At 32.9% G+C, this 27,869-nt stretch overlaps 2 protein-coding genes across 2 annotated transcripts; both read left to right on the top strand.

Moving 5' to 3' along the window:
* Positions 1-6,149: 6,149 nt before the first annotated feature.
* Positions 6,150-10,950, top strand: LOC130621701 (uncharacterized). Its single transcript, XM_057437033.1, has 2 exons — positions 6,150-6,704; positions 6,926-10,950. The coding sequence occupies exon 2, from the start codon at positions 6,946-6,948 to the stop codon at positions 10,810-10,812; it is 3,867 nt and encodes a 1,288-aa protein (XP_057293016.1). The 5' UTR covers positions 6,150-6,704; positions 6,926-6,945; the 3' UTR covers positions 10,813-10,950.
* Positions 10,951-14,754: 3,804 nt separating this feature from the next.
* Positions 14,755-27,831, top strand: LOC130621800 (pyruvate dehydrogenase (acetyl-transferring) kinase, mitochondrial-like). The gene is made up of 12 exons (XM_057437151.1): positions 14,755-15,215; positions 18,723-18,861; positions 19,826-19,897; positions 20,894-20,957; positions 21,333-21,399; positions 21,576-21,626; positions 21,769-21,861; positions 24,591-24,668; positions 24,746-24,822; positions 25,172-25,378; positions 25,470-25,583; positions 26,917-27,831. The coding sequence occupies exons 1-12, from the start codon at positions 15,110-15,112 to the stop codon at positions 27,097-27,099; spliced, it is 1,251 nt and encodes a 416-aa protein (XP_057293134.1). The 5' UTR covers positions 14,755-15,109; the 3' UTR covers positions 27,100-27,831.
* Positions 27,832-27,869: the final 38 nt, after the last annotated feature.

Genomic DNA, 27,869 nt, shown 5'->3' with positions numbered 1-27,869 from the left:
TGGTTATAGCTTTCGTACTCTGTGCGGGAGACCGGGGTTCGATTCCTCTTGACGGCGATTCAACATGGGCGAGTAAATGTTACCATAGCCCCGGGTTAACCCAAGCCATGTGAGGGAAATTGGGGAGATGGCACACTGTGTGGGCTGTTGGATGTTGCCGGGAGTTGTCTAGTAGAGCGTGGGCCCTACTAATTGGGTTTGCGTAGCTCAAAATGAGCATTAAATACTCTAGGACTCTCCATCTAAGCCATGGCCCCTCCTGGAAATAATAGACAGGGTATATCCCTCGATATTTGTGAGGCTAGCCATGGAAAATATGCACATCTATCTATATCTATTACTCCAGGGGTAAAGAAACCCTCTAGGAAAATCTCTTTTCAGAAAAGAAAGCGAAAGCAAATTTGTAACCGGGGGGATTTAGCCAACAAACGTATTTTTCACTTTTTAGAACGCGAAGGTAAAGAACAAAAAAACACTGTAAGAAGTATTTAAATTTTATTTATTAAGTTTTTTAAAATTTATTTTTGTATTGATGTAATTTAATTACTCCTTCAAAAGTTTGTTTGTGGAGATTTAACACCCTAAAACTTGATTATTTAAAGGTTCTGTTTTTAAAAAGGACACAATAAAATGAAGATGGCGCTTATGTAGTGGCTGTGATTCGCTTCCAAAATACTGTGTGTGTAATTGTGTAATTCTGAAATACTTTATAAGCGTTTTATTTATAATCAACTTGTTTTAAAGGACCAAGGATATGCGAAAAATGTTTCTGAATGTATTCAATTTTTCCTGCCAACTCTTTCTGTTTCAATTGTGTTGGTGTCATTATCAGAGTTTTTTTAGGTTTTTTTCTTAGGAGAGGGAAAAGTTACCTCCTGAGCGAAATCAAGTCAAGCTCTGAAGGTTGAGAATATATCAAACTCAAGAAAACACCTTTTTTTGCTTCAAAATAAAGAGAACACTTGTCGAAAGAGCTTATATATATAGCTATATAGCTATTCTTGCGGTCGGATTCGCGTCATAACACTGGTTGAACCAATCACGGGCCAATTCAGGTTAAGCAGCCATTATGAAATGCTGTACAAATGCTGTAATCATAATGTTTTTGTGGTGAAACCTTCATAACTACAAAACTGGATTTTTCAAGGAATACACCTCTTCACAGTGTCGATATTCCACGCTATTCTGTTCTGTAAATATCAATCATCGCTCAATATATCATGTGATCAAATAAGTTTGGTAGGTAAACTTTTGGTTTCAAAGGGTGGTAGCAGTCAGTAGCTTTTGAAAGAACAAAATATTTGTAATTATTTTTTAAGGAGTTTACAGACCACAAACGGAAATGATCAGAGCTAATATCTTCATTCATATTTTTTAAAAAACACGTGCTCAGCAAATGTTACCATGCAGAGTGTTTTGCTTTCACTTTTGCGCCCGCTTTTTTCGAGTAGAAAACATCTGATTGGTAGATTCAATAAACCTAGTACTTACTTCCTAGGTAATTTTATTTTGTAGAACATGCACTGAGAACTAGTTATTGCCTGCAATACGAGCCAATACAGAGAATCGGTAAATTAAATGCTGAAAACCAATTAATTCTCAAGCAGATAATAAGCATCGCCAACATTGCGCATTAAGGTGTATAATAAAAACAAACTTTGACATAAATGGTAAAACAGGAGCGTAATGAAAAGCGATTAATTGACATGGTATTTACAAGTAAAATCGCATCAAATCTACTAACTTATTCAGTACTTTAGACTGTGGCTAGATTTGTTTACCTACCATAGGTAGCCATATTTAATTTGGATACTATAGCAACGTGAGTTTACGCATGACCAAATGACATTGTGAAGAGGTATATTCTTTTTTTTTAGTCAAATCTTTAAAATGTTTTAGATACTGCCTGATTTTTGCCATTTTGCGACATTTTAACACTGTTTTGGTTGTAAATTCTGTTTAATTAAGGTTGCTACTGTGAAGGTTTGACTGTGAAAAGTCCACTTTGTACCCCATTGGAGAGCAGCGAAGGAGAACATTCTGACTGCAAGAATGAGGAGGGTGAGCTCTGGCAATTTCCTGACCTCGCCCAGATTATTACTGAAATGCAAATTTCAGTTATATTGACTCAGTCACTAAAAAGGAAATCTAGAAGTATAACTGAATTGTATGACATTATATAGATGAATTCTGTTGATTGTATTTCTAGCGATGAGCTCCTTCCAGGCAGATATCTGCGGTGCAGAAAAAAAGATGGGGTGCTAGGCTAACTTATTTTCAGTCTATTTCATCACATAAAGGCATTTGTTAGGACTTTAAATGAATTCAAATAAAACAGAAGGCATCAATCTACACTCGATAATAGTTTAAACCTCAAACGATGTTTCCGTGAGAAAAAGCTGACAGAAAAAACCTCTGTTTCAAATCCTACCATCTTTTTTCCTGCTACGCAAATCCCAGAGCCAAAGAGCGTGCAGCTGAAAAGTAAACAAATAACTTTACGCTGGGATTTATCTATTAACTATATATATTTTTTTGTTTGAAAATTCTACCCAACTAACTTTCTCCCATCGAAAGGTTTCCTTTAATGTAGGCTCAGTCCTCAGTCACATTACTAAATACTGTGTTTGCGGGAACATGTGTAAACAATGTTTGGACCATGTCCGGGATTTTTTAACAGTTTTACAGAGTTGCCTATTTTATTTTGTAATTTCCGGGCACCTAAACGCGTTTAATTATATGGAAATTCTGGACAGAATTAAAGACGGGTACCTCGGCTTTCTTTTGATGTATGATAGAAGGTGAGCAAGACAAAAGTCAAGTAGATGTACATAAACTAAGTTTTGCATGCCATAGTTTGGTAAGTAAAACCAAAGGTTTTAACTTCTATCACTTAATTCTAGATTCTTTAAATATTATCCTACTACTAGTTAAAGCTAGCTAGAGTATTTCATAATTTTGTTTGCTAGTTAGCTAGCACAATAGCTAGCTGCAATAGTTCAACACTTTTATAGCTAATTATAACACCTAATTTTATCTAGTAGTTAGATTAGTCTAATCAATCTATATATTATTACGTATAGCTAGCTCTCTATCATAACTAGAGTACAGTACAGTATTTTAAGTCAAGTTTTTAGTATATAATTTGTATAGTATATAATTTGAGACTGGATAATAAAGTATGTAAACTTTATTTTAGATTTGAATCAGTTGAGTTAGTTTACCACATTAAAAATGGAGAATAAAGACATTTATAATTGGTATTCTCAACTGCAAGATAAACGTATGCCTTCCATGTGCGCTAGTTTCATGGCTACATTTGACTGTGTGATGATGTGTTCACAGCTAAATTTGTATACAAAGGTCAATAGAACTTGCCAGAAGATGCAAGAATTGATTGGAAATAAATCAAAGAAACTTGAACCTTTTAAAAAAAATGAAGTTTATCTTGCCAGTGCAAGGGTCTGCTCATGAGAGATCAATAGCTAAATCAATAATCAATAGAGAAAAATTGCTAAAAATAGATTTGAGGAAAACTAAACTAGAAAATGCGTCATTAAAAAGAAGAAAGGAAAGTTATGATTATCTTAAGTTTGAATATTTATAATATTTAGAAGAAGTGAAGAATGTAAGTATGGGATTGAGCAAATTTATGAAAACAAACAAACACTTAAAAAAAGATATTGATGTGTTAAGAAGAATGTTTGACTTGAAAAAATTACAATTAGATGATGTTGAAGGTAAATTGAAATTGTTAAGATCGAAAAGTGATGAAAAAGTGAGAAACTTTGCAAAAAAAGTTAAGTACAGGGATCATCAAATTGCTCTCAAACAGAATGAAATAACTAAACAGTAGAAACAAAATTTACAAAATCAGTCTGATTTGTTCACCTTGTGTGATGAAATACAATCACTCAATGAGAGGTTGTATGCTTGTCAGATTAAAATTAATGACATTGATGGTGAAAAAACTAAGTTGTTAGTAACCTTAAAAAGAAAGCAGAACAAGCCAAATGTGATGACATAAGCTTTATTAAAAAAGATTATGAACAGTTGGTAGTCAGTGCTTAAAGTTTAGGAAAGGAAAATAAGGAACTTGATATGTTAGTGGCACTTTTAGGTTATGAAGAAATAGTAACTTTTGAAGGAGGAGATATGGCGCTGAAATACTTGAGGTAGTTATGGAGTTGTTGTCATTGAACGTTAGTATGAAAAAAATAAATGACGTCTTTAAGGTGGTTATGGAACACTTGCCAAAAAAAATTTTGGTCGTTTGCCGTCAACTGGGGTAAAATCTCGTATAATGCAAGAAGCCTTAATTTTATCTCAGTTTCAAGTAGCAGAAGCAATGCTTGAAAATGATGGAAAAACAATGGGTAATTGTCTTCATGGTGATGGTACTAGTAAATATTTTCAGATAACTAGTGAAGGCAAAACTTTATCTTTGGGATTTTCTAAGGTAGCTAGTGGAGATGCAACTAGTGTGCTAAAAATCTTTACAGAAACAATAGATGATATCTGTGATGTGTTGGATGAGAAAAATAAAGATTTTAATTTTGCTAAATTAATATCAACAATAAAAAGCACAATGTCTGACCTTGGTCCAATAAATCCAATGTTTAGTGCTCAATTGAAAAAAGTAAGAGAGGAGTTGCTACCAAAGTTATTTGAAAATTGGGAAATGTTGCCTATAAAACAAAGAAATGACATTGCTGATATGGATAATTTCTTTTGTAAGCTGCACCTTCTTGCAAATTTTGCGTCAGAAACAGACAAAGTATTGAATTCCTTTGAGAAAGTTAATTATGTGTGACACATATGAAACGGTATTTGCATGTAATACAAAAGAAGCCGCTGTAGTGAGATTAATACAGACAGCTTGTAAAGCTTTTTATGTTTGGGGTACTGATGACCCTGTGAATAATTTTGTTTCCTTGTGTTTGCAAGCCTGGATTACCATTGAGCAAGCTGAATCATCAATTTCCAATGTTCCGGAGACTGCTAGATGTGAGACAATTTTGGCGCAATTGGAATTTTACAGACATGTCATGTCAGTTAAGTGTAATATGAAACTGTACAAAAAAACGAAAGTGGTTGGTGGCCGTAAACAGAATTTAGAATGGGGCAAACTCTTTGAAAACTTAAAGTTGATTATGAAAATAAGTTCTTTGCCTGCTGGACATCAATTAAAATCTACAAACACGAAATCTAAAGATTAAAATGGTAAACTAGTTGAGAAACAAAAGAAAGAAATGATGTCAAGAATCAAGGATGCAAGAATTAGAAAGTTGACAGCACAGCAAAAATCGGAAAAATTTACATGTTTGCAGAGGTGCCTGAGAAGTTAATTGGAGTATTCAAGATAGAGTTAAGAAAGAAGATGAAGAAGAAGTGTTTGGTGCAGGGGAAAGGTTTTATCCATTGACAAACATAACAAGAAAACCGAAAACGTTGTATAATTTTAGTTTTGATAATGAAGAAGAGAAAGTGTGGTCTTTTCCGTTATTGCTAGATTTTGAAAAAGGAGACGTCATATTGTTATAGGTTAGCATTAGTTTACTCCTTTAGTTAGTATGTGCAGGAGTAGCTAATTAAAGAAATGTGTAAATTTCTACACTTTTAGATTTATGTTTAGATTTGTATTCACTTTTTTATGATGCCCTATTTTTCAGTAAGGCCTTGGAACTTAAATTCAATTTTCTTGTTTAAATTACTGGTATATTACAAACATAAAAATGTTTCACGTTTTTGTGTTTTTTACTTTTAGAGGCGTTCTTCAATACTTGTGGCTAGTTGCCAAATGTCATTTTGTATGGCTTGTTTATAGATAGTTTAAGTGCAACACACAAAAAGTTGTGAACTGTTCTATCAGTTGTTTAAGGATGATGCCATACGATATATATACTTATATATTCTATATTTCTGTTTTTAAATATTTTCACAATTTTTGGTTGGTGAATGTAGGTCATGTGATAAAATAGAAGTATTGCTTTTTTCAACTTTAATTTATATAGTGTTTTACTGGTTTTTCTCAATCTGTAACTGTTTTTTTTCCATATTTGGTCATTAAAAATGGCGCATGATGCACAGTTAATTTTAACAATTAGTTATCTCTCACTTAAAATAAAGGTCACACGTGTTTGAAAGTGAACTCCAAATAGCGTTTTTCTGACTAATTTTATCCTCTGTTTTTGTGCCAAATTATTTTGCACGCTTTACCAAGAATTTAGCATTCTTGCGACCAAAATTGACTCCAATTAGTTCAACTTATTTGTTCATAACTTTTGAACGAGTGATCGTTGGAAGTTGTGTGAACCTCGTTAAAACCGTATTTTCATGCACTATGCGATAGTCGTAACAACGCTCCCTAGATCTTAAGTAAAAAAATGGCCTATTTAATGTGGGAGAAATGTGTGGTGATTTATTAGCATGTTTTCCAATTAACTTGTTCAAAAAAAGAAAAAGATGCTTATGTTTTAAGTGTTTGAAAATCGAAGACGACATACATTTTACTGTTATTAAATAGTTCAACAAAAATACAATTTTCTTGTAATGTTGATTTAGGACACTGGAATTCATTTTAACATTGTTTATTTAGAGAATCTACACATAAAATTTTTCGTCTCCCGCTTATTGCCAGGAACATTATGCTTATGAATTTATGCTTGTACATCTCACTCTAATCAAGATCACAAATTGGACAGGTCTGTATTGGTTCATTTTAGCAAATTAATGATTGCAACTTCTCCTAGTGCACCAATGCGCCCCATTACTCTGAACATTAGACATTCACATAGTCAGCGCATCGAAATTCTCTAAGATTAGTGCATCGGATTGGCTTTTAAAAGGAGCAACATTTGTTTTTAATATTATTGGTGGTGGTATTTTTGCGGCTTTAATATTCTTTCTTGTTTTTTATACGCAGGCAATGTTCTCGAATTATAAATGGCGAGTGTAGAGCAAACAGCGGAATATGATCCTAAAAAGACTGAAAATCATTTAAAGTTAAAACGCATGTTAGAATTGTCTACACTATTGCTTCGAAATGAATTCCACAAAACGTTTAGTAATTCACCAAGCACATTGTTCAATCAGTTAAAGAAAAAAAAAGGCCATCTAAGCGAGTTGAGAAGACAGAAGAAAATAAACACCTTGCAGTGGAAACTTTTATACCCGTCAAATCACCTCGTGGACTCCTCAAAGTTTGACGTTTCTCTTTTGTTTATTTTACTGAAGAAGTTTTGTTTGGGTACGGAAATACCAGTAAACGGATGGGTAGGAAGCCCTGATGATGGCGACAACAGCCGTGCTGCTAGCATTCTTCGCATATACCATGCAAGAAACAACGTGCAACATCTTAATCTAGAAGTTTCCGATCCTGATTTTGAACAACACTGGATCATGTTTGAACGCGCTGCAATATCATTAGGTGGTGATGTAAATTTGATGCAGGATATCAAGAATACTCCTGTTCTTCCAAAATCTGTCCGCGGTAAGAAATGGGAAGTTTTTGACCCGGTGACGACGTTTTTTGGACGGGATAAGGAATTACAAGATCTTCACGTTATCCTGATGGAAGAATCTACCCTGGGTGCTGCCGTATGCGCTTTTGCTGGTGTTGGTAAAACTGAATTGTGCAAAGCGTATTGTCAAGAACAGAGCGCCAATTACGATGGAAATCTTTTGTGGCTGAATGCAGAATCTAGAAACACAATCGAGGAAAGCTTCCGTGATATTGCGCAGTATTTGAAACAGAAGCTAACAGATGAAGAAGGACAGCAGTTGAGCATGAAAGTTTTAGTGAAAAAAATCTTTCAGTACTTTACCAATCAAAAAGCACTGTTTATCTTCGACAACGTGAGACATTTTACTGACATTAAAATGTTCCTGCCTGATGATAGTCTTGAGTTTCCGCCCAAAATCTTAATCACATCTCAGAATAAAGACTGGGGTGGGCGCATTGCAAAGTTTGAACTCGACATTTTTTCCGAAGAAGAGGCTGTTACATTCCTGACTGAAAATTTAGAAGACACCAAATTTGATGACATGTTCTCTAAAAAAAGTCTAGCGGAGACCTTGGAGTATCACCCGCTTGCTCTGCAGATTACAGCTTCTTTCATGAAACGTCGCAATATTTCCTGCCAAAAATTTTTGGAAATCTTTAAACAAAATGCAAGAAAAATATTAGAGAGATCCGTCACTGCGAATACAGGTTACGCAAAGACAGTTTTAGCTGCTTTCAACACCTCTCTACTGACTGTTAGTAACCATAACGAAGCTGCGATGAGCATGCTCCTTTTAAATGCCATGAGCCGCATAGATGGGAAGCGACTGGAAGAAGATATATTAGTAAAGTTATGTGAAAGCGCAGGATTCGACATGTTTGATGTTATTGATGTATTGGAGGATAATTCGTTTGTTCAAATGAAGGCGACGAAGGATGGAAAGGTGTTTTACACAATGCACTCATTGATACAATTGGTGGTGCAATTGAGTGAAGAAATTGCCTTGACAGATTGCACGAATGGAGAGAAATTTCTATTTTTTGCCGAAGAATTGCTAGTGGGTGGTAGCAACGTTGTGAATATATCACTAAAAGAAGACCAGAATTGTTTTTATGTGAAAAAGCTACTTAATACCATCCTGTCTTTGTATGGCCAAGGTAACACACACGACTCCATTCAGCGACAACTTGTTGGTGATACATTGATTTACACGGATGGAGACTGGCTTCATCATATACTTTACCTGATTAAAGGCAATACACAGTCGGAGAAGGTTATGATTGAACTTGAGCGATTGAAAAGCTCTGTCTTTCATGTGTTGGTTAACAGAGGAACTTACAGTACCTTGATGGACATTCTAAAAGAATATTTCACCCATGAGAAGAAGTTTAATAACAAAGCAGAATTGATTAATACCAAACGTTACATTGCGAAATGTTTTCGTTTGCAAGGTAAGTATGAAAAAGCCTTGGGGCTGTTGGATGAAATCAGTGCTGAGGAAAATTCGGAAACGAAACATTTAATAGCCATGTGCGTTCTAGATCAAGGACGCTATGCTATAGCTTTGTCAAAGTTCGAGGAAAATTGTAAATCTGATGAGAGGAAATATGGAAAAAATGATTTGCGCACTTTGAGAAGTAAATACATGACGGCTATGTGTTTGAGAAATCAAGGTCATTATTTAAAATCACTAGAACTGTTTCAAGATATTCACAGAGTCGAGAAAATAATATTACCTGAAAAAGATACAAACCCGCTTCTAACAAATCACATGATAGGAGTTTGTTTACAAGATTTAGGCCATTACTTGAAAGCACACGATATTTTCAAGGAAAACTGTGAACTCCAAACTTCGATACTGGGAAGAAGCCATCCAAGTACCTTGCTCTCAAAACATATGGTAGCAATATATTTACTAAGAAAGGGTAGAGGGTGGGACGCGTTTGAAATATTTAAAGAGAATTATGAGATACAGAAGGAGATTCATGGTGCGCATAACCCAGCCACGATAAGAAGTCGGCATAACATGGCGAGATGTGTCAACGCCGAAGGCAAATACGAGGACGCTTTGGCAATTCTGACGGAAAACTATGATATTCAAAAGGCTCTAATCACAGACGACCATCCCAAAACACTAAGAACGAAACATGTCATGGCGATGTGTTTACAATTTCAAGGAAAATTTGCTAATGCGTATGAACAGTTCTACAACTTGTATCTACAGAAAGTTAAAGTATATACCGAGAAGAATCCGTCAACGTTGATAACACAGTTTCGAGTTTGTTGGTGTTTGTTGGAGCAAGGCTTGTACGAAAGAGCATTGGCCATGTTTCGGGAAATCCGTAAAAAAGAAATACAGCTGATTAAAGATAGTCCGAATACTCTGGCTACATGTGGTATGATTGCGTGGTGCTTGTTATTCTGTGGTAAATACATGGAAGCTTCCCAGATGTTTCAAGATAATTACGCAAAGGAGAAAGAGAAACTTGGTGAATTGAGCCCTAGAAGTATAAGAAGTCGCAATATGGTAGCTTTGTGTATGAAACTGCAAGGAAAACGAAGCGAAGAACTTGAAGACTGCAATCGTAACCAGGATGAGGAACTACTCGAAAAAATTGATCTCGATGAATACTTATGTCGGCACACTATCGGTTTGTTTTTGATATGTAGAGAGGAGTACAGTCGGGCTTTGTCAGTTTTTCTCCAAAACTTAGATGTACAACAAGGCTTTCAGAAAACAAATCCTATAATTTTAAGAACGAAATATTTAATCGGGTTTTGTCATTTGCAACTAAACAAAACATCTGAAGCATTGGAAATATTACAAGCGAACATGGAAGAAGTCTGTGATAGTTACGAGCTCGTAAGATTGAAGCATTTGATAGCTGTGTGTTACTGGAGAAAAGGAAGCACCACACAGGCTGTGAAACTGTTCGAAGAGAATCTCAAAATGATTACGTCATCGTTTAAAAATAATCACCGAATATTGCTGACCACGCAACATGTGCTTGCTGTGTGTCAGGACGAATTGAAAAATCACAAGAACAGCAGGCAGTTGCTGGAAGACGTATACGAAAGAAAAAAGGCAATGTTGGGAGAAGCGAGTCCATCCACAGTCAGAACGTCTAGAGTAATCGAGTTTCTTTTTAGGCACGACATACTTAAGACAAATCTTACAAGTGGAATGCGAGAGCACAAGGAAGATTATTCGGACGAGTGTTTGATATTTGACGAATATTTTTTAAAACCGCAGGAATTAATTGGCGAAATGAACACAATATATGCACAGTATATGAGCAATGTTTGATACTTAACAATGAATTTATTTTTAACCAACTAACATAAGATTATGTTTAATATACTAAGTTTTTATCACGTTTATATAATATATATTATCGTTGTTTTAAGGGTATCCACTAGATCTTATCATCTGGAGTATTTTTCATTTTCTGGAGAAAAAAAACATAATTATTTCCGTCTAGTTATAATATATTGTCTCGTTTTGTAACTCATTGAGCATTAGGGTATGTTAAATTTATTTGTATATCTAATTTTTATCTGTATTTATTTTGTCTATATATTTTTATTTAATGATTTTACCAATAGTTATTTAAACTAGCTACATATATAGTATGGTAAAAGACTGTTTGATTTATGCCTCCCAATGATTTTGTTATAATATATTGTCTAATTTATAGTAACTCATTGAGCATTAGGGTATGTTAAATGAAGGAGGTTTAAAAACCTCCTTGGTTAACTTTATCTGTATATCTAATTTTTATCTATGCTTACTTAATCTATATATATTTATTTAATGTATTTTACCAAAATTATTTTAACTAGCTACATATTTAGTATCGTAAAAGACATTTGAGATATAAACCGTTTAATTTTTTTTACAAATGCTTACCTTATTTCATGAAATTAACGAGTCATGAATTTAACGCGGTTTTTTAAAAATTTGCGTTAATTTAATGAATGTTAATTAAAATAGTGTTAATTTAGTGACTTTTTTATAATATATAAAAAACCTAAAAAACATAAAAATTCAATATTTTTACAAATTTTCTACTATTTCATTCTCATCGGACGATAGCTCAACAGTGTTTTCTTTTTTAGCGATCTGTTTTAAAATTCTTCTTATAATCCTTCTTATAATCTTTATACTCTAATCTAAGTGGAAAATTAACTGAAAGCACTCTTTTTTTCAAATTTTTTGAATTTTTAACATTATCTTTCGTAGCAACAAAAACTTTTATTTCGATTTCCAAACCGCCCCGTAATAGATGAGATCGCTTCATTACCGTGAATTCGACTGTTGCCGTAATTTTTGCTTCGTGTGAAATCGCATATTCTCAAATTCGCGTTAATTAAATGCATTTTTAAAAATAATTTTATTGAACTGCGTTAATTTCATGACCGTTAATTTAATTTGCGTTAATATCTTGACCCGTTATTTTCATGGAATAAGGTATATTTGCGAATCTGCTAGCATTTTTCTGCAATTTTATTTTTGGGACCAATTCATTGAGAAAAGGTAATCTTTATTTGAACTTGCTCATATCACAGATATCGATGATTATTTTTATAAACTACGAACAAAAATTCCGAGAAAAACACAAGAAGAAAAAATAAAAATTATTTTTGGTTATCCAAAAATTCCATAATTTTAGCGAAAAGTCATTTTCGAAACTTTTATTTCGCGCATTGAACTGTCCTGTAATTTTCACGCAGACAACAAAAATAATTTAGGTTGCCATAAATATGAAATTTAGCGCTCTTTCTGTTTCAGCTGTCCCTTTTAACGCACCACTCTCGATAAAATGTTCCTGGGCGTCAAAAAAACTCGCTAGAAGACGCCTATTTTTTGTCTCAAAGAAAAAGGGAGTATACGAATTCATTCAAATACACATGAAGGAAAATTTTATAAACAAAATAAAGTTTAAATCAGTCACAACAAATATTCTCGACCCCAGAGCTCTTTGAGATAAACTCGAAACTTTCGAGGTTTTATTCTCAAAGAGCTCTGGGGACGAGAATGCTGTTTCCCAAAATTCTGCGTTTTAGAAGAGATGATCAAGGCTCAATTTCCGAAATTTTAAAAATATATTAAGAGTCATGCTGGGGCCCGAACACCAGACATCAAAAATGTTTTTTCGAGAAAGTTGAATACTCTAAAATATTCACTTCATTGTTTACAAATGTTTTTTTGTATTCAAGAAATCTGCACTGCATCCTTCACTTTCTTGTTGTTGTTCACTTTCTCCCATGTTATAACAGCTTCAACAGTTTTCTCCTCGATAATTTAGCTGTACTTTGCCTGTCTGACTGCCATGCTCAAATAACAAAAACGATATATTTGTATCAAGTTTGCCACAACGCGCGAATGTACGATTCTTGTATGTATGAATGTACGAGAACGTGCGTATGGTGTCCATTATAAAAAAAGGTTTGAGGTGGACAGAATTTCTGAAATTAAATTTAATATTAATGATTTTTGTTTGACAAAACATGCTGCAAGAATAATCACTTTTAAATATAGGCTGACTCATTCCAGACCATTACTTCAGTCCATGAAAGCCTTGAATGTATCTCAACTAAATATCTTTCAAACGCTTTGTTTCATGTACAAAGCAAAAAATAATGATACACCTAAATTATTTTCTAACACCTTTCACATTTCTCATAAGAAATACACGACAAGTTCTGCAGGTCAATACTATCCACCATTTAGGAAAACTAAAAACAGTCAATTAAGAAGTCAATTTTTGTATCTACTTCGGAGAACATATTTCGATGTAAATTGAAAAATCTACTTTTATTTGAATTTGATAGCGAAACGTCTTTCTTCTAATTTGAATTCTTTCTCTTTAATTTTAATTTCATTCTCATTTTTTTAATTTCATTATACTTTTGTTATTTATACATAGCTATATTGATTAGGATATATTTGATGTTAATAAACTTGTTTGTAACGTTAAATAGTAAATAGCTACCTTCCCACAAACAGGCACCGCGGAACTACGCTTTGCGTAGAAACAGGTTCTCGATGATAAGACCACCTGGCTTAGTAAGGAAAGTTGCAATTAATCCGTAGTATTGTATGTATATGTTACGTATATAATATATGTATATATGTATTGTAATGTTACGTATATTATATAAGTCTATGGAAACTTTTGTAACTATGCCTTTTTTATGCTAAATATACCTACATACAAATTTTTTTATTTTCAAAAAATTCACCCCACGCGAATTAAAATATCGTGCTACACGTAAAAAACAAGCAAAATTTGAATCGTAATTTTTGTTCCTAATTTTTATTATAATGTCTTACAACGGAATAATATTTTTAATATTTTTAATATTTTTATTTCATACAAAGGGGGTGGCGATAACATCTGTAAATGCATGTTAACAAACATGTTTCTAACACGCAATCGCTTATAATAAACTGGTGTCGTGTAAAGTTGGCTATTTAAACAGGTGGCTGCATGTCTTGAAACAAGTTTATTAGCAATTTTCTGACGCAGCAACTGACAAAACCTGCACGCTGTATGCGTGTTTCAGCTTAGAGCAGGACTTAAGCTAATTAAGACATTTCTGTCTGGCCTGATTTTCGAGTAGAATAATCTGAGCGTAAAATATAATATATATTTTACGCTCAGATTATTCTATATATTATATATTTTTTTGTTCATGTGCATAAATTAGTATGTAAAAGGTACTGCATTATCAGACAGTAATTTCAATATCGGTTCTTTGAATCAATAAACCGCGCGTGAAATGAAAGCCGGAAGTTAAAGTTCAAACTTTCGCTTTTATATATACCTCGTTCAACCATAAAATTGTTTTTTTCAGCTGTCTATACAAATTGAGGATGAACTTATTAATAGGCGCTTTTGAATACAATTGTAGTGGTTTTTGTCCTATCTTTTGGATGTCCTGAGTGTGACGTTATTCTCATTAAGAGTTCTATGGTTGGTGTGCATCGTCATTCTGACACATTTTTATGACGTCAAAAGTGGAGGAGCCATAGAGGAGGAAAAAGAGGTGTGTACGATTATCGTTGTAACAGGGCTCACAAATCAAACGTTTACATTATATTATTCCTATTTATTGAAGAAAATTTATTAATTTTTAACAATAAATTTTTCGTTTATTATACTTTTTGTAAACCTTTTACGTGCAATTTAACACGCAAAAATGTTTACGTATTATTGACAACTTGGTGCACCAAAACAAATGCATAGGCAAGCAGGTCTCAAAGTTCATAAGGATTGTCACATTTACTTTTGGGCTAAAAATCTTATATGCTTTAAAATCTTGTCTTTGATCTGACGAGATGTTTCAAGAAAGAAATATTGTTTATTAATATTTTTAAATAGTAGTCTCTTCCTTTTATATATGGACTCTAGTTAAATATTTATACTTATTGCCACACAACTCTAAACAAAACATTGAGAGTCGATATTACTGCATTGATAAAAGAGAGTAAAAATGTTCTGAAACTTCAAGAGCATAACATTTTAACGAGGATTTTTAAGTGTAGCTAGCTAGCTAGCTACAAAACACATATACATTAAAATACTACTGTGGTCAAAATGACAAGAGCTGCAGGAACAATTATCCGTGACATTCAGCACTATGTTAGTCGCTACAGTCGTTATCATCAGTCAATCCTTACTATTGAACAATTCACACATTTTGGTAAGTATTTAGTAATCAGTCAAAGTAAACATCTAGCTCATTTATTTTGCGTGGCTATGTGGCTTCAAAACCGCATGACTGCGTAAATTTAGGTGTGTGTGTGGATGCGCACGGCTACGTGGGCTTCAAAGCTACATGATGGCTACATATGGAGTTATTGCAATGATTATTTAAGATGCAATGCTTATTTAAGATGCAATGCTTTGATGTTGGATAACCCTGTAGCCACACCAAGAAGGGTTTTGTAATTTGTGTACATGTGCATGGAATAGTATTATGTTGGCAGTTATAGATTATTGTACCTGCGCAGCCATGCAGCCAGCTCATTTTGATTTTTTATTATGAAAGAGTCAATTCTAGAGTTTACCCTTACTTATTAATTTTTGTCACTCTCTAAAATATGTCTGGTCACTGTCATTTTTAATTATATACAAAAGTGAGTCGTTTGGTTGACTCACTTTCTTCCGAAACAACCAAATTTTGTAAGTCTAAGCCATATCTTTTTCTTTCTCTTTAATATGAGCCCACTTTCCTTTCTGCCTCCATTTAATTTCCATTTTTGTTGATCATTGTCGTTCCCTTGGTTTTCACTTGTTTTGCATAAAAGAAAACAAGAAAATAGCATACTGAGTAGCATATGAATTGAAACCTTCCCCACACCTCTAAAAATGTATGATTAAAATAACATTCATTCATACTAATTGTAATCCTCTGCCTACCTTACCAAGCAAGCAGCACTTTTATTTAAAAGAGCAGCCAATAATAAATGCACGCTTGAATAATATTTGTGCTCCCCACCGATACTCGCGATATATTGTCACATGTCTTTGTTGTTTTAAATAATGGTAGTTAGCCTGAAGTATGGTGGACAATACATAATATTTCAACTAAATAGTCTATATACTTTGATTTTATATACCGTAATCGGCTGCAAAGGGTTAAGGACAAGTTCATAAATATCAGACACTAATTTGGACATTGACAAAATGCAAAAAAACAAAATTTCCTCATAACTTGTTTATAAATCCGCATAGTTTGCTAAAATTTTAAGGGATGCTGCGTATGCTTGCTCTTCAAAAGCTGAGTTGGTCAAAATACCAAAAAAACCTGTTGTGGTACATGATTTTGATAAAAAAGTAATATTGTTAGTAATTTATCATTTTTTCTACCTTTATGCTGTTTATGTTTTATTTTTAAGCTTATAACAGGACAAACACTGATATCAGTTTCTTTATAAAATATTTTGTAAATGTGTATTTAGAAACTGAAGTTTTTTATCCTGTATAAATATTCGCGAATAAATAAATAAATAAATAAAGCACTCTTTATATACCATATATACCATATATTTACTAAAAAAATTTAGGACACAAATTTATCAGAGTATTTAAACAATATACTGATGATTTTTTAATAAACGAAAATTTTTAAAATGTCAGAATGATACTCATTTTTAATTGGATATAAATGTCCTGTATTTTGTAAAGAGCATTAAAATCATATAAAGTCTTTATTCAATAATGCCTAAAAACAATTTTAGGGGTAATAAAATGATAAAACCTTAATAATTGTAACCAAAATCTACTTTATTATTATCCTTCTAAGTTTTTTTAGACTGTTATGTTAGACACATTAAGTGCATAAATGGTTACTGCAACACATATGGTTGACAATGTTTACTCTGTATGTTTACCATACTATTTTTACTATGTATGAATGAATTGGATAGGATTTGATAACAAAATAACTAGAAGTTGAGTGTATGCAAATAATAATATCCCGATTCAGATTTGTTAAGAAATTATCACATTTTTGCTCTACATGGGATATATATTCAGTACTGTTCCAGTTAACTGTATTTTCATGTAAAATAATTACAAAAAAATAGTTATGTCTCTTTTTCTTTTAGGGTCACAAGCTGATAAAACCTAACAATTTTGTAGCTTTAAAGTGTTATATTTTTATCAATTTTGTGTCTTGGAAATAAAAAAATATGCAAAATTGCTCAGAAAGTTCCTAAAAACATCATATTTAAAGCAAAATACTTAACTCATAAAAATAAGGAGTTTAGAGCATTTTTTATCAATTTCAAAATTCTGGACTTGTTAATTTTTTATCAGTTTATTGTTCCTTAAACAAACGATAACAACTATGTTAATATTTGCTGTTATGAAACAGGGATTTCATATTCAGGAACTTCTGACTATAATGCTAAGTCTAAAATCAAATTGGTTTTTTAACTTAATCTTCATAAACATTTTCTGATAACTTAAAGCAACTGATACCAATGTCCAAAAATCAGCAAAAAATGGTCTGATATTAATGAACTTGTCTTTAAGACATTTTAAAATTATAATCACATAGACTGTCTTATCTTACAAATTATAAGCAAAATAAACAGTAGAACAGTGAATCACGATCTTCAGAGTACCAACACTTGATCAGCCTTTAAAAATAGAATTTTTTTACTTTGGCAATAAAACTGCCGACATGAAATACGTTTCAACTGATTTGCATCGGCAATATTTTTTTGTAATGAAATTTTTAACCTGGCAAAAACTTTTTGTTACTCACCTTTTATTGGGGCTAGACCTCTCATTGATTCGTTGTATTGATCTACTAAGACAATGAAAAAAGGAAATGGAGTACAAGACCAATTGACATACCTTCCTGATGGTGAACTTCATTAAGTTAATAGTTTACTTCCAAGTGGTTTTTCATGTTGTCGAGATGAACTCATAGCTGACTTTATTGCCTGATTTGTTGTGTGGGAAAGAAAACTTCTGGACTTCTTTTTAATATGATATACAATTTTTTTATTATTATTACGAATCGAATGGCACCACGGTATTTCTGTAGCATGAGTGATTTTAGTTGGTGATCATGGCCTAACTTACTGAAAATCAATATAATTATTCTTCGGTCACAACGAGTGATTAATTCAAACAATACCAAAATTGTTGTTATTAAAAAATTTCACAACAAAATTATGTCAGCAATTTTTTGCCAACACAACTATGGTATTTTCGTATTTTACTTCGGTGTCGATGATAATTTTAAGGGCTGTTGATGGTAAAACAATTTAGAATTTACAAAACTCCTTTATTGTATTAGATATTTAATTTAAAGGCAGTTAGATTTTCCCAAATTGGTAGAAACAATTGTGTGTTTTTAGTGTTTTGTAAAAATTCTCTCTTTCTTAGTTTCAAAGGCCTTTTGAAGTGTCTTTTTTGCAAAAGGTTTCATCAGAGCAGACCCAAATAATCTCTTATCAATAGAAATTCCTAATTAAGTATGTACTCTGAATTAATGTTCAACACACTGCTGATGCATTTATTTTTTGATGGTCACAAAATGTAGTCATATTTATAAATATTTTTCACAGATCTTTGGATAGGCATAGCAGAAGATTTTTCCTTGCAATTATAGCTAACAGTTAAGGCGTAATAAATCATGGCATTTATTTAGTATTCTATATGTCTATATATATACCTCATAACTATTTAGGGGAGACAGCATCACGCAATGAGTCATATCATTTTCTGAGACATGAAGTGCCAATTAGATTGGCTCATATCATGCAAGAAATAAACCACCTTCCTAAAAATCTTCTTGAAATGCCATCAATACGATTAGTAAACAGTTGGTAAGTTTATGTTGTTATTACTCCTAATTGTAAGAGTTTAGATAGGATCTCCTAAAAACTGTTAACCTGTCAAGATTAATGTCACTCAGCTCAGCTGTAGGTATGCTATAACCAAAATAAATTGTGTGAAATCTATATGTTTATACCAAGATGCCTGGGACAAGCAAACAAGAGCCATCTTAGTGTATCTTGTATGCTAATCAGTTCACCTCTATAATCTATACATTGGCACCCTATTATAGCTAGTAGCAAGCCTGATTTCCCAAACCAGGGTCAACCAACCTGTTTTGGAACAGATGGATTAATGACATCATCAAAATATATTAAATTTGAAAAATTTTTTAAATTGGTGTGTCTTTTCTGATGTCAGCAAAATTTTTAAACTCCTATATCTCCTTAACTCTTCATAAAAAGCACATGAACCTATATATTATTTTGATCAGAATTTTATGCTCCGTACAATAGAAGTAATAGTAAAACATATTTCTAAAAATTTATTTTTAGCTATCACAGGGTCCAAAATTCAAATGGCTTATCTTTTTTATTGTTATTTTGCCTAAGTGCATTTTTCTATGGGCTTTGCTTTATCAACTAGTCATAGTAAGGTATATTTTGGTACAAATATGAGCAAAACATGAGATATTTTAATGCATGAACATGCAATATTCTGATGCATGTATGTATTTGTGTTCATTTGTTCAGTTCCAACCATCATTTTATATATTTTTAACAATCATTTACATTTAACGATTTAATAACTAACAAGAAAACAATACACTGGAAAGATTCGAAACGATTGAAGTCGAGCTGTTACATGAAACTGATTTCAAATAAAAGCAAAAAATCTTAACCAAGCATAAAGTTTGTTTTGATAAGTAATGGGGGTGAAATATCATAGTTTATTTGATAGATGTTATTGCCTCTATATGTATATAAGAATTCATTGACCCTATACTTTATGTAGGTATGTCCAGAGCTTTGTTGACCTGCTAAAATTTGAGCAGGAGGATGATACAAGCGATGAGACATTAGAAAGGTGAATTGTTGAATAATATAAATATTATTATGCCATTAACAAGTAAGTTTATTTCAGGTTATGTTGCAACAGCCACAGCTAGCACCAAATTAGTTATATTACGCACTTTTAGTTGTGCCTCGATTACCTCTGCTCAAGCTGGTCTTGTACCTTGTCTTTGTATTGTTGAGAGACAAAACCAAAAATGATCAACGTTTTATTCTTTTTTTTTATTACGGATACTATGAATGACCCGATTTCGTGTGACAGTATTGACAGTCAGAAGTTTACGTTTTATGTATTATTCACTATTATCTTACTAGTTGAATCTTCTTGTGTTAACGGTTTACGGATTCGTTAAGTCCTTAGTTACGATACAAAAGAATTTTTTAAATATTAGAAATTATTAAAATTTGCTAATAGTTGTTGACACGTATTTGCACTTAAACGAAGAAGGTGGAGAACACCAATCTTTTTATTAAGTCGAAGTTTTCTTTCAAACAAGATGAAAAACTACGAAGTTTTATTTTTTGTACTCCCGCGACTTTAAAGTGCAAGCCTGTTTTTACAGTGATATTAACTAGCCACAGCTAGCACCAAATGAGTTTTTTTACTGTTTCTGACTCATTTTCTGCTTCTTTTTCTTTTGCACAATGTGTTTTCTGTTAAATTATGCAGGGTTGCCATGGCTCCTCAAAACTCCTTAACTCTCCTCAATTTTAATTTTCACATGTTTTATTTTAAATTCCGCATGGATATAGCAATAATTTATCCATCACAAGGCACTTCACTCAAATATTCTTATTTTTTTAAATTTGGAATCTAATTTTCTCAAAAAGCACTGAAAATCTTCATTAAAATTCCTTAAATCTCCTAAAATTTGACTCTTTAAAAAGCAAAAAATATAAATTCAACTAAGTAAACAATGAAGTCAACTAATGTCCATTTATCTTATTGTAAAAGGGTATTATTCTCATAATAATGTTTTGATATTTTTTAATGTTGTTTCGAGTTTAGATTTACCAACACTATACATCAAATCAAACGTCGACATGATACAACCGTTGAGACAATGGCTACTGTATGTTGTTTCATCCTGTTAATATTTTATTGAATATTTTCTGATAGGCAGCAGTTGGTGTGTAGAGGTGTTCTTTATGGCCAGAGATTTTGACAGATCGTAATAATAATGATTGAAATTAGACTGTTTTAAAATTTAAAAATGCTAGGTTGAAATAGAAGTTATTTTCTACGACGTATTAGATTATATTAACAGACAAATATGATTTTAGCTTCATCCTGAAATTTTAAGACCAATAAATCTCTAGGAATATAATAGGTCTACCTTGCAATTTTAATAGGTCTATTTTTTTTTAAAAAAAAAAGGTAATTTAGTGAAATAGTACAATATCTACGTGCCTATGCTTTTATAAATAAATTATTAATTGTTTTATAGGGAATAATCGAGTTAAAAGAAGCAGAAGGAGAAGGAGCCATTATTCCAGCAGTTCAATATTTCTTAGGTACAGTATTTTTTAGGTACAATATTTTTTAAGTACAATATTTTTTAGTTACAATATTTTTAGTAAAAATTTAGGAACATAAAGTGTATTTGATGTTTTAAAATCGTTACGTTATGTGGTTGTTGTAACCACAAAGTTTTGTTTATATTTTAGGATGATAATATTTTTTTTTACAGATCGCTTTTACATGAACAGAATTGGAATAAGATTGCTGATGACAAATCATTGTAAGTTTAAAAAATAATGATGATGGTTTTTTTTTGTAAAGTTATAAGAATCTGTTTGCTGGTAAAAAAAGTGTAACACAAACAAATAGTGCTTCGTTTTGATACAAAGGAGATTTTTATATATATTGACTTTTGTTTTTAGTGGCATTGTTTGAAGAAGATTTGACGAAAAGTTCCCGAAGTAGATTTATCGGTGTGTTCGAACCGGATTGTCATGCAAAGACTGTGATACAAGGTAAATTGACGCTCTCATAGTTTATTTTCTTTGATATGTTGCAGCTTTCCTGAAAAAAATTGACAACACGAATAAGATTTGAAATCATCTGATATAGTCTAAATTTTAAAAAGTCTAATATCTTTCTACAAAAAAGTGAAAAGACAAAAGTCAAGTATTTGACTGTGACAATAATGTCACAATAAAGGATTTCCTGAAGCTCGAATTAGTTAATTTGGCTATACTAATACTAAAGTTTTTACAATATGATGTTCAGGACTATCGCTTTGACATTTTTACCTCACTCGTTTCTCATGCTATACCTGTTCATTATTGTCACTATCTTCACATTGGCATACCGTCATTCTTCTAATTTAATCCTCCGGTAAAAATAATTATTTTGAAGGAGTCGTACTAATAATAAGAGGAAATAAAATACCTTGGAAATTGAAGTTGATTGTCGTACTAATAATTAGAGTAAAATAGGAATCAAATCGTATTAAATTAGGGGTTGAAAAATTGAAAACACACTTTTTGGTACTTTTTATTTTTTTTTTCTTTCTTTTTTAAACTCTTATTTATACCAACTTTTCTTCTCCCTTCAAAGTTTTCCAGTTCCTTGAGAACTTTCTCTTTCATTTGATTGTGAAGTTTTGCATCGACTGTTTTGAAGACAAAATCAGCTGGTATCTTACCTCCTTGTGGAAGATCGAATGAGAACCTTCGCTCTCCTGTTACCTTTATTGATAACGTGCCTTCGTATTTAAGAAAAAAGAATATCAGTTGCGAGAGAAATTTAGGCACATGTCCAATTGTTTGTCCATTATCTAATACAGCAATGGAATATTTATCTTCAACCAAAGCACCCGGTCTCACTTCTGGTTCGCTCGTTAAAATTGATCCTATTTCAGCTTTCCATTGCTTCCATCTGTAAATATGATAACCTCTGATGCAACAAGGAACAGTAAATTCTTTTTCCAATGGTATTGGTATCTCTAAATCAAGAAGTAGTAATGAAGTAATATCGTCGGTCATTTTTCTACAACTTTTCTGAGTACGTCGATGTAGAAGCTAGCATCAGGCAAATACTGACGTCTTTGCATTTCGAATCCAATGTTTTTGTTCGGAGGAAAATCCAAATGATATTGCGAGCTCATTGCATTGCAAATCGAATGTTTCTTTTCATAGAGGAAAACCCAAATGATTTTACAAATTCAAAACAATCGATTTGGAGCACTCTTTTCTTTTGTCAGTGCTGTTAGTCTGTCGCGCGTGGTATCATCATGTCAACCCAAACCAAACTGTTTGGCTATTTTCAAAGCAACGTTAAAAACCAACGAAAGCGTCAATCAACAATATCCTCTTATTTTGCTCCTGGAACTGGAAAAGCTGGTCGACCAATAACATATCCGTTGGAAGTCGAGAATGATTTGATTCGATGGATTCTTGAACTTAGAGATTTGCATGTCCCAGTGTCTGTTCTTGCGTTACAAGAGAAAGCAAAAGGTGTCGTCCAACCTCACAATCCTGATTTTAATGCTAGCCGAGGCTGGGTCGCGAAGTTCTTTCAACGACATCGTTTGTCACTGCACAGCAGGACATCAGTGAGCCAAAAGCTTCCACGTCAATTGGAAGAATCGATTTCGAAGTTTTATGCAAATGCCGGTCGTTTCATGAGAATTGGGAAATATCCCAGATCATTGGTGGGAAATATGGATAACACTCCAGCTTTTTTCGATATGGTCCTAACAAAGAGCATCTGTAAGATCGGTAGCAGAGAATGTGTTGTTCGAACGTCAGGGAATGACAAGAAACATATCACCATCGTTCATTCAGCTGCTGCTGACGGTACTTTGCTACCGCCGATGCTGATTTTTAAAGGGAAGACTGAAAGAACTATCGGAAAATTGCGTGTTCCTGAAGGGTTTGTCGTAAAAACTCAAGAGAAAGCATGGATGGATGAAGATCTCATGATTGTTTGGCTGGATGAGATATGGGTCAAATATGTGAAGAAAATCAACAAAGAGTTCGGATTGGAAAACTCCCTGTTAACCTATGATGCCTTTTCTGCTCACAAGACAGACACTGTGGCGAGTAAGCTGAACGAAAACAAATCAGATGCCTTAATGATCCCAGCCGGCTGTAAGTGTCAGCCAATGGATGTATGTATTAACAAACCATTTAAAGCAATTCTACGAAAATGTTGGGTCGAGCATGTCAACAAAGCAGTCGAGAAGATGCCCACACCTACACCTAGCGATTATAAGCTACCTCCGCCAACCAGACAGGACATGGTGGATTGGGTTGAAAAGGCATTCCAAATTATTTCAGATGACAAGGATATGATAATGAAATCCTTTGATGTATGCGGAATAACTACCACAGATCCTTCGAAAGTCCGAAGTGGCGAATTTTATTCAAAATGCATGGAAAAAGCTAAAACCATCCTAGACAGTGACGATACTGAAGACGATCCATTTACTTTGTAAATTAGATTAAAATTTTTCATGTTTTTTTAAAAAAAGAAAGTTTGAAACAAAAAAAAATTACGTGTTTTTTACTATTCGTACTATAATTAGAAGAAAATTTGACCTTTATCGTACTAAATTAGAGGAAAATCTGAAATTAGTAATTATGGACTCGTACTAATAATTAGAGTTAAATAAATTATTTCATTTTGCCAAAATAATTAATTCGTACTAATTAGAGGACGGATTAAATTAGAAGAATGACGGTACTTTTTTTTATAGACGCTGCTGAAAACGCTGCTTTATTATGCGATCAGTTTTATTTTAATTCTCCTGGTGTTACTATTCGTGAGCATAACAGTAAGTAAAATGTTCTTATCTGTTTTAATAAAAAGGTAACTGCTACTTTGTATATATATATAAATTTTTCGTATTAGCAATCAACACTGGCGAAGACATCATCATCGCATATGTCCCATCGCATTTTTACTTCATGTTATTTGAATTAATGAAGGTACGTGCAGCCATAATCTTCTCTATATAACCGTTGTCGGTCTCTGCTTAAAATGAATGCGCCGCAGCGTTATTTTAGACCCCCGCAGATTAATTTATTACTTCAAAATGCATCGTTGTTTTTAAAAGCGTTATTATGATAAAAAAGAAACAAACAAACAAATAACTTGTAACTTCTAAGGTTCAATTTAGACTTTGCTCATCTACATGGTCATTCTCAACTGAGAATGGTTCAACCCTGTCGAAACTCCGTAGTAGCGCCGTTTTAATTTTATCATTTGAAACTGAAGGCAGTTGCAAACTTTTTGCGTCAAATGATATTATTATTAATAAGTTTTTATATGTTTCAGAACGCCATGCGAGCGACTGTTGAAACGCATCACAATGAAGACGACTTACCGAACATAGAGATTGACATTGTGAAGGGGCTTGAAGACATGACCATAAGAATCTCTGATTGTGGAGGCGGCATACCACGGTCACAGATGGAGAAATTATTCTCTTACCATTACAGTACAGCTCCACAGCCTGATCAAGGAATTGCAATTGCACCACTTGTGAGTAATCGTGACTTTTCAAAACTTTTGTGACGTGCAACATACGAATTGTACACAACTTTGATTGTCATGTTCTCTTGCCATGTTTTAGGCTGGATATGGTTATGGCTTGCCCTTGTCCAGGCTATACGCCAAATATTTCGGTGGCGATATTCAAATTAATTCGATGGAAGGTTATGGTACATCCGCTCATGTATACTTGAAGGTAAGAATATCTATGTTTTCTCTATGTAAGTCTTTCAAAAGGCCTCTTGTTTCTTTCATTAATATGTGGGTAATTTCTTAATTGTAATTTGTAATCTTTTTGTATCCATACAAATTGAATTTCAAAACGTATTGAAAACCATTGTTTTTTGCAATAAGAACTCCATACGGTATGGGAATTTTACGCATCTAGTGAAAAAGCTATAAGGTTTTGTGGGGGCGCAAGATCAATCAAATTAGCTGCTGTGTCATTTAACATTCTTAGACAGTATTCTCTTCAATAAACGGACAGTCTGAAGGCAGACAACTCTGATTAGCGGACACTTTGGTTATACACCGGCCGTTTTATAGTCAAAGTGTCATATTTTCTATACCAAAGAGCAAATATGGCTTTTTTTTTCTGTCCGATTAGCGGACAGTCCAAAAAAATCAAAAGCGAACAAATAAAAAAAAATAAAAAAATAAATAGCTTTCTAACATTCATTTCAAACATTTTACAACTTTTGTGTCCAGCTTGCTTTTAATCTTATCAATTTTCTTTATGAACCACTTTATCAGCTTTTCATGGTTTATAAAACTAAACTATCTCAATAAAGAGGAAAAAGCATCTCTGGTCTCCTCCATTAAGGGGAGACTAAAGATGGTCAAAATAATTAGCAGAAAACAACAATTAATTAAAGGAATCTTTATTCATTTATTCATCATTTCTTAAAATTTGTTTGAAAGACTTTAAAGATCTGTGAAAATTGAAAGTTTCGTTCGTTATCATTATGTTAATATTATATTATCATTTGTTATTTTTCTTTTGTGATACAAAAGTCGGCTTTTTTTTCTAATTTGCGGCTTAAAATGTAAAACTTTCCAAAAGACGGACACTTCCAATTAGCGGACACTGTGGTCATACCCCGATGGTGTCCGCTAATTGAAGAGTATACTGTATTTTAACGTTTACTTACCTTAGGGTGCTTGTATTTAAAGTGTTATTTTCTTGATTATTTGATTTCCATATTCAACTGACTTAGCTTATAACTCCTCTTTTTTAACGAAAGCACCTCCCTTGTAAAATAGGTTCCTCTAATTTTCTGTGTGGAACATATTTGGGAATTACAAAAAATTATAGAATTTCATGTCGGCGTTGTGACGAGTTGAAAGCGGTCAATAAAAGTCGGTAGAGATAAACATCCGGCTTTTATTTAGTTACAGTAATCTCTACGTGCAACGTGCAGTTCTTTCTATGAAATGGAGAGTCACATAAAGTTTGATAGAAATCTGTTGTTCTTTTCTTTATATCTCAATTTTCAACGTATATATTTTTTTATACATTGTCCTTATAGGCGTTGTCAAAAGAAGCTCACGAAGTAATTCCCTTGTACAATAGTTTCGTAGCAAAGAGTTATCGCGAAGAACAGAACAGCACGTCTGCTGTTCGAGATTGGAGTTCTGATTCGTTTTACGATGGTCATGTTCATGCATATGCAAAACCTGTGCATATCAAAAGACAGAGAGGGAAGAAATGAACACCCGAGTGATCACGTGTGTTGTATGCAACGTCATGGGTTACTATATCGTCACGTTGCCTGTAGCATGCTACGCAATGGGTTGACATTCCATTTCGTATAGGAATTATTCTTTATATTACGCGCTTTTAGTTGTGCCTCGATTACCACTGCTCAAGCTGGTATTGGACCTTGTCTTTGTATTGTTGAGAGACAAAACCAAAAATGATCAACGTTTTATTCTTTTTTTTATTACGGATACTATGAATGACCCGATTTCATGTGACAGTATTGACAGTCAGAAGTTTACGTTTTATGTATTATTCACTATGATCTTACTAGTTGAATCTTCTTGTGTTAACGGTTTAACGGATTCGTTAGGTCTTTAGTTACGATACGAAAGAATTTTTTAAATATTAGAAATTATTAAAATTTGCTAATAGTTGTTGACACGTATTTGCACTTAAACGAAGAAGGTGGAGAACACCAATCTTTTTATTAAGTCGAAGTTTTCTTTCAAACAAGATGAAAAACTACGAAGTTTTATTTTTTGTACTTCCACGACTTTAAAGTGCGAGCCTGTTTTTACAGTGATATTAACGTGTGAATCATTTTTTTAATGCAAATTGCATGTAGCGCCGGCTAAAGTGTGATACCATATTTAGGGTATACTTTTTTGTATATATTTCTTCATATTGTATATAAATAGCTGGTGTATTTGAACGAAGATATGATCGGTTGTCGTTCGCAAAAGCCCTAAATTTCTCAGGAACTAATATTCGCTGCTTTAG

The sequence above is a fragment of the Hydractinia symbiolongicarpus genome, chromosome 12 (assembly GCF_029227915.1).
Source record: "Hydractinia symbiolongicarpus strain clone_291-10 chromosome 12, HSymV2.1, whole genome shotgun sequence".
Classification (NCBI taxonomy): Eukaryota; Metazoa; Cnidaria; class Hydrozoa; order Anthoathecata; family Hydractiniidae; genus Hydractinia; species Hydractinia symbiolongicarpus.
This window is presented reverse-complemented; position numbering and strand designations above follow the sequence as displayed.

Coding starts and splice junctions, on each gene's coding strand:
- LOC130621701 (XM_057437033.1), top strand. CDS start 6,946: ATGGCGAGTGTAGAGCAAACAGCGGAATATGATCCTAAAAAGACTGAA.
- LOC130621800 (XM_057437151.1), top strand. CDS start 15,110: ATGACAAGAGCTGCAGGAACAATTATCCGTGACATTCAGCACTATGTT. Junction 19,898..20,893: donor AGCGATGAGACATTAGAAAG/GTGAATTGTTGA, acceptor TTTCGAGTTTAG/ATTTACCAACACTATACATC. Junction 25,584..26,916: donor CCGCTCATGTATACTTGAAG/GTAAGAATATCT, acceptor TTGTCCTTATAG/GCGTTGTCAAAAGAAGCTCA.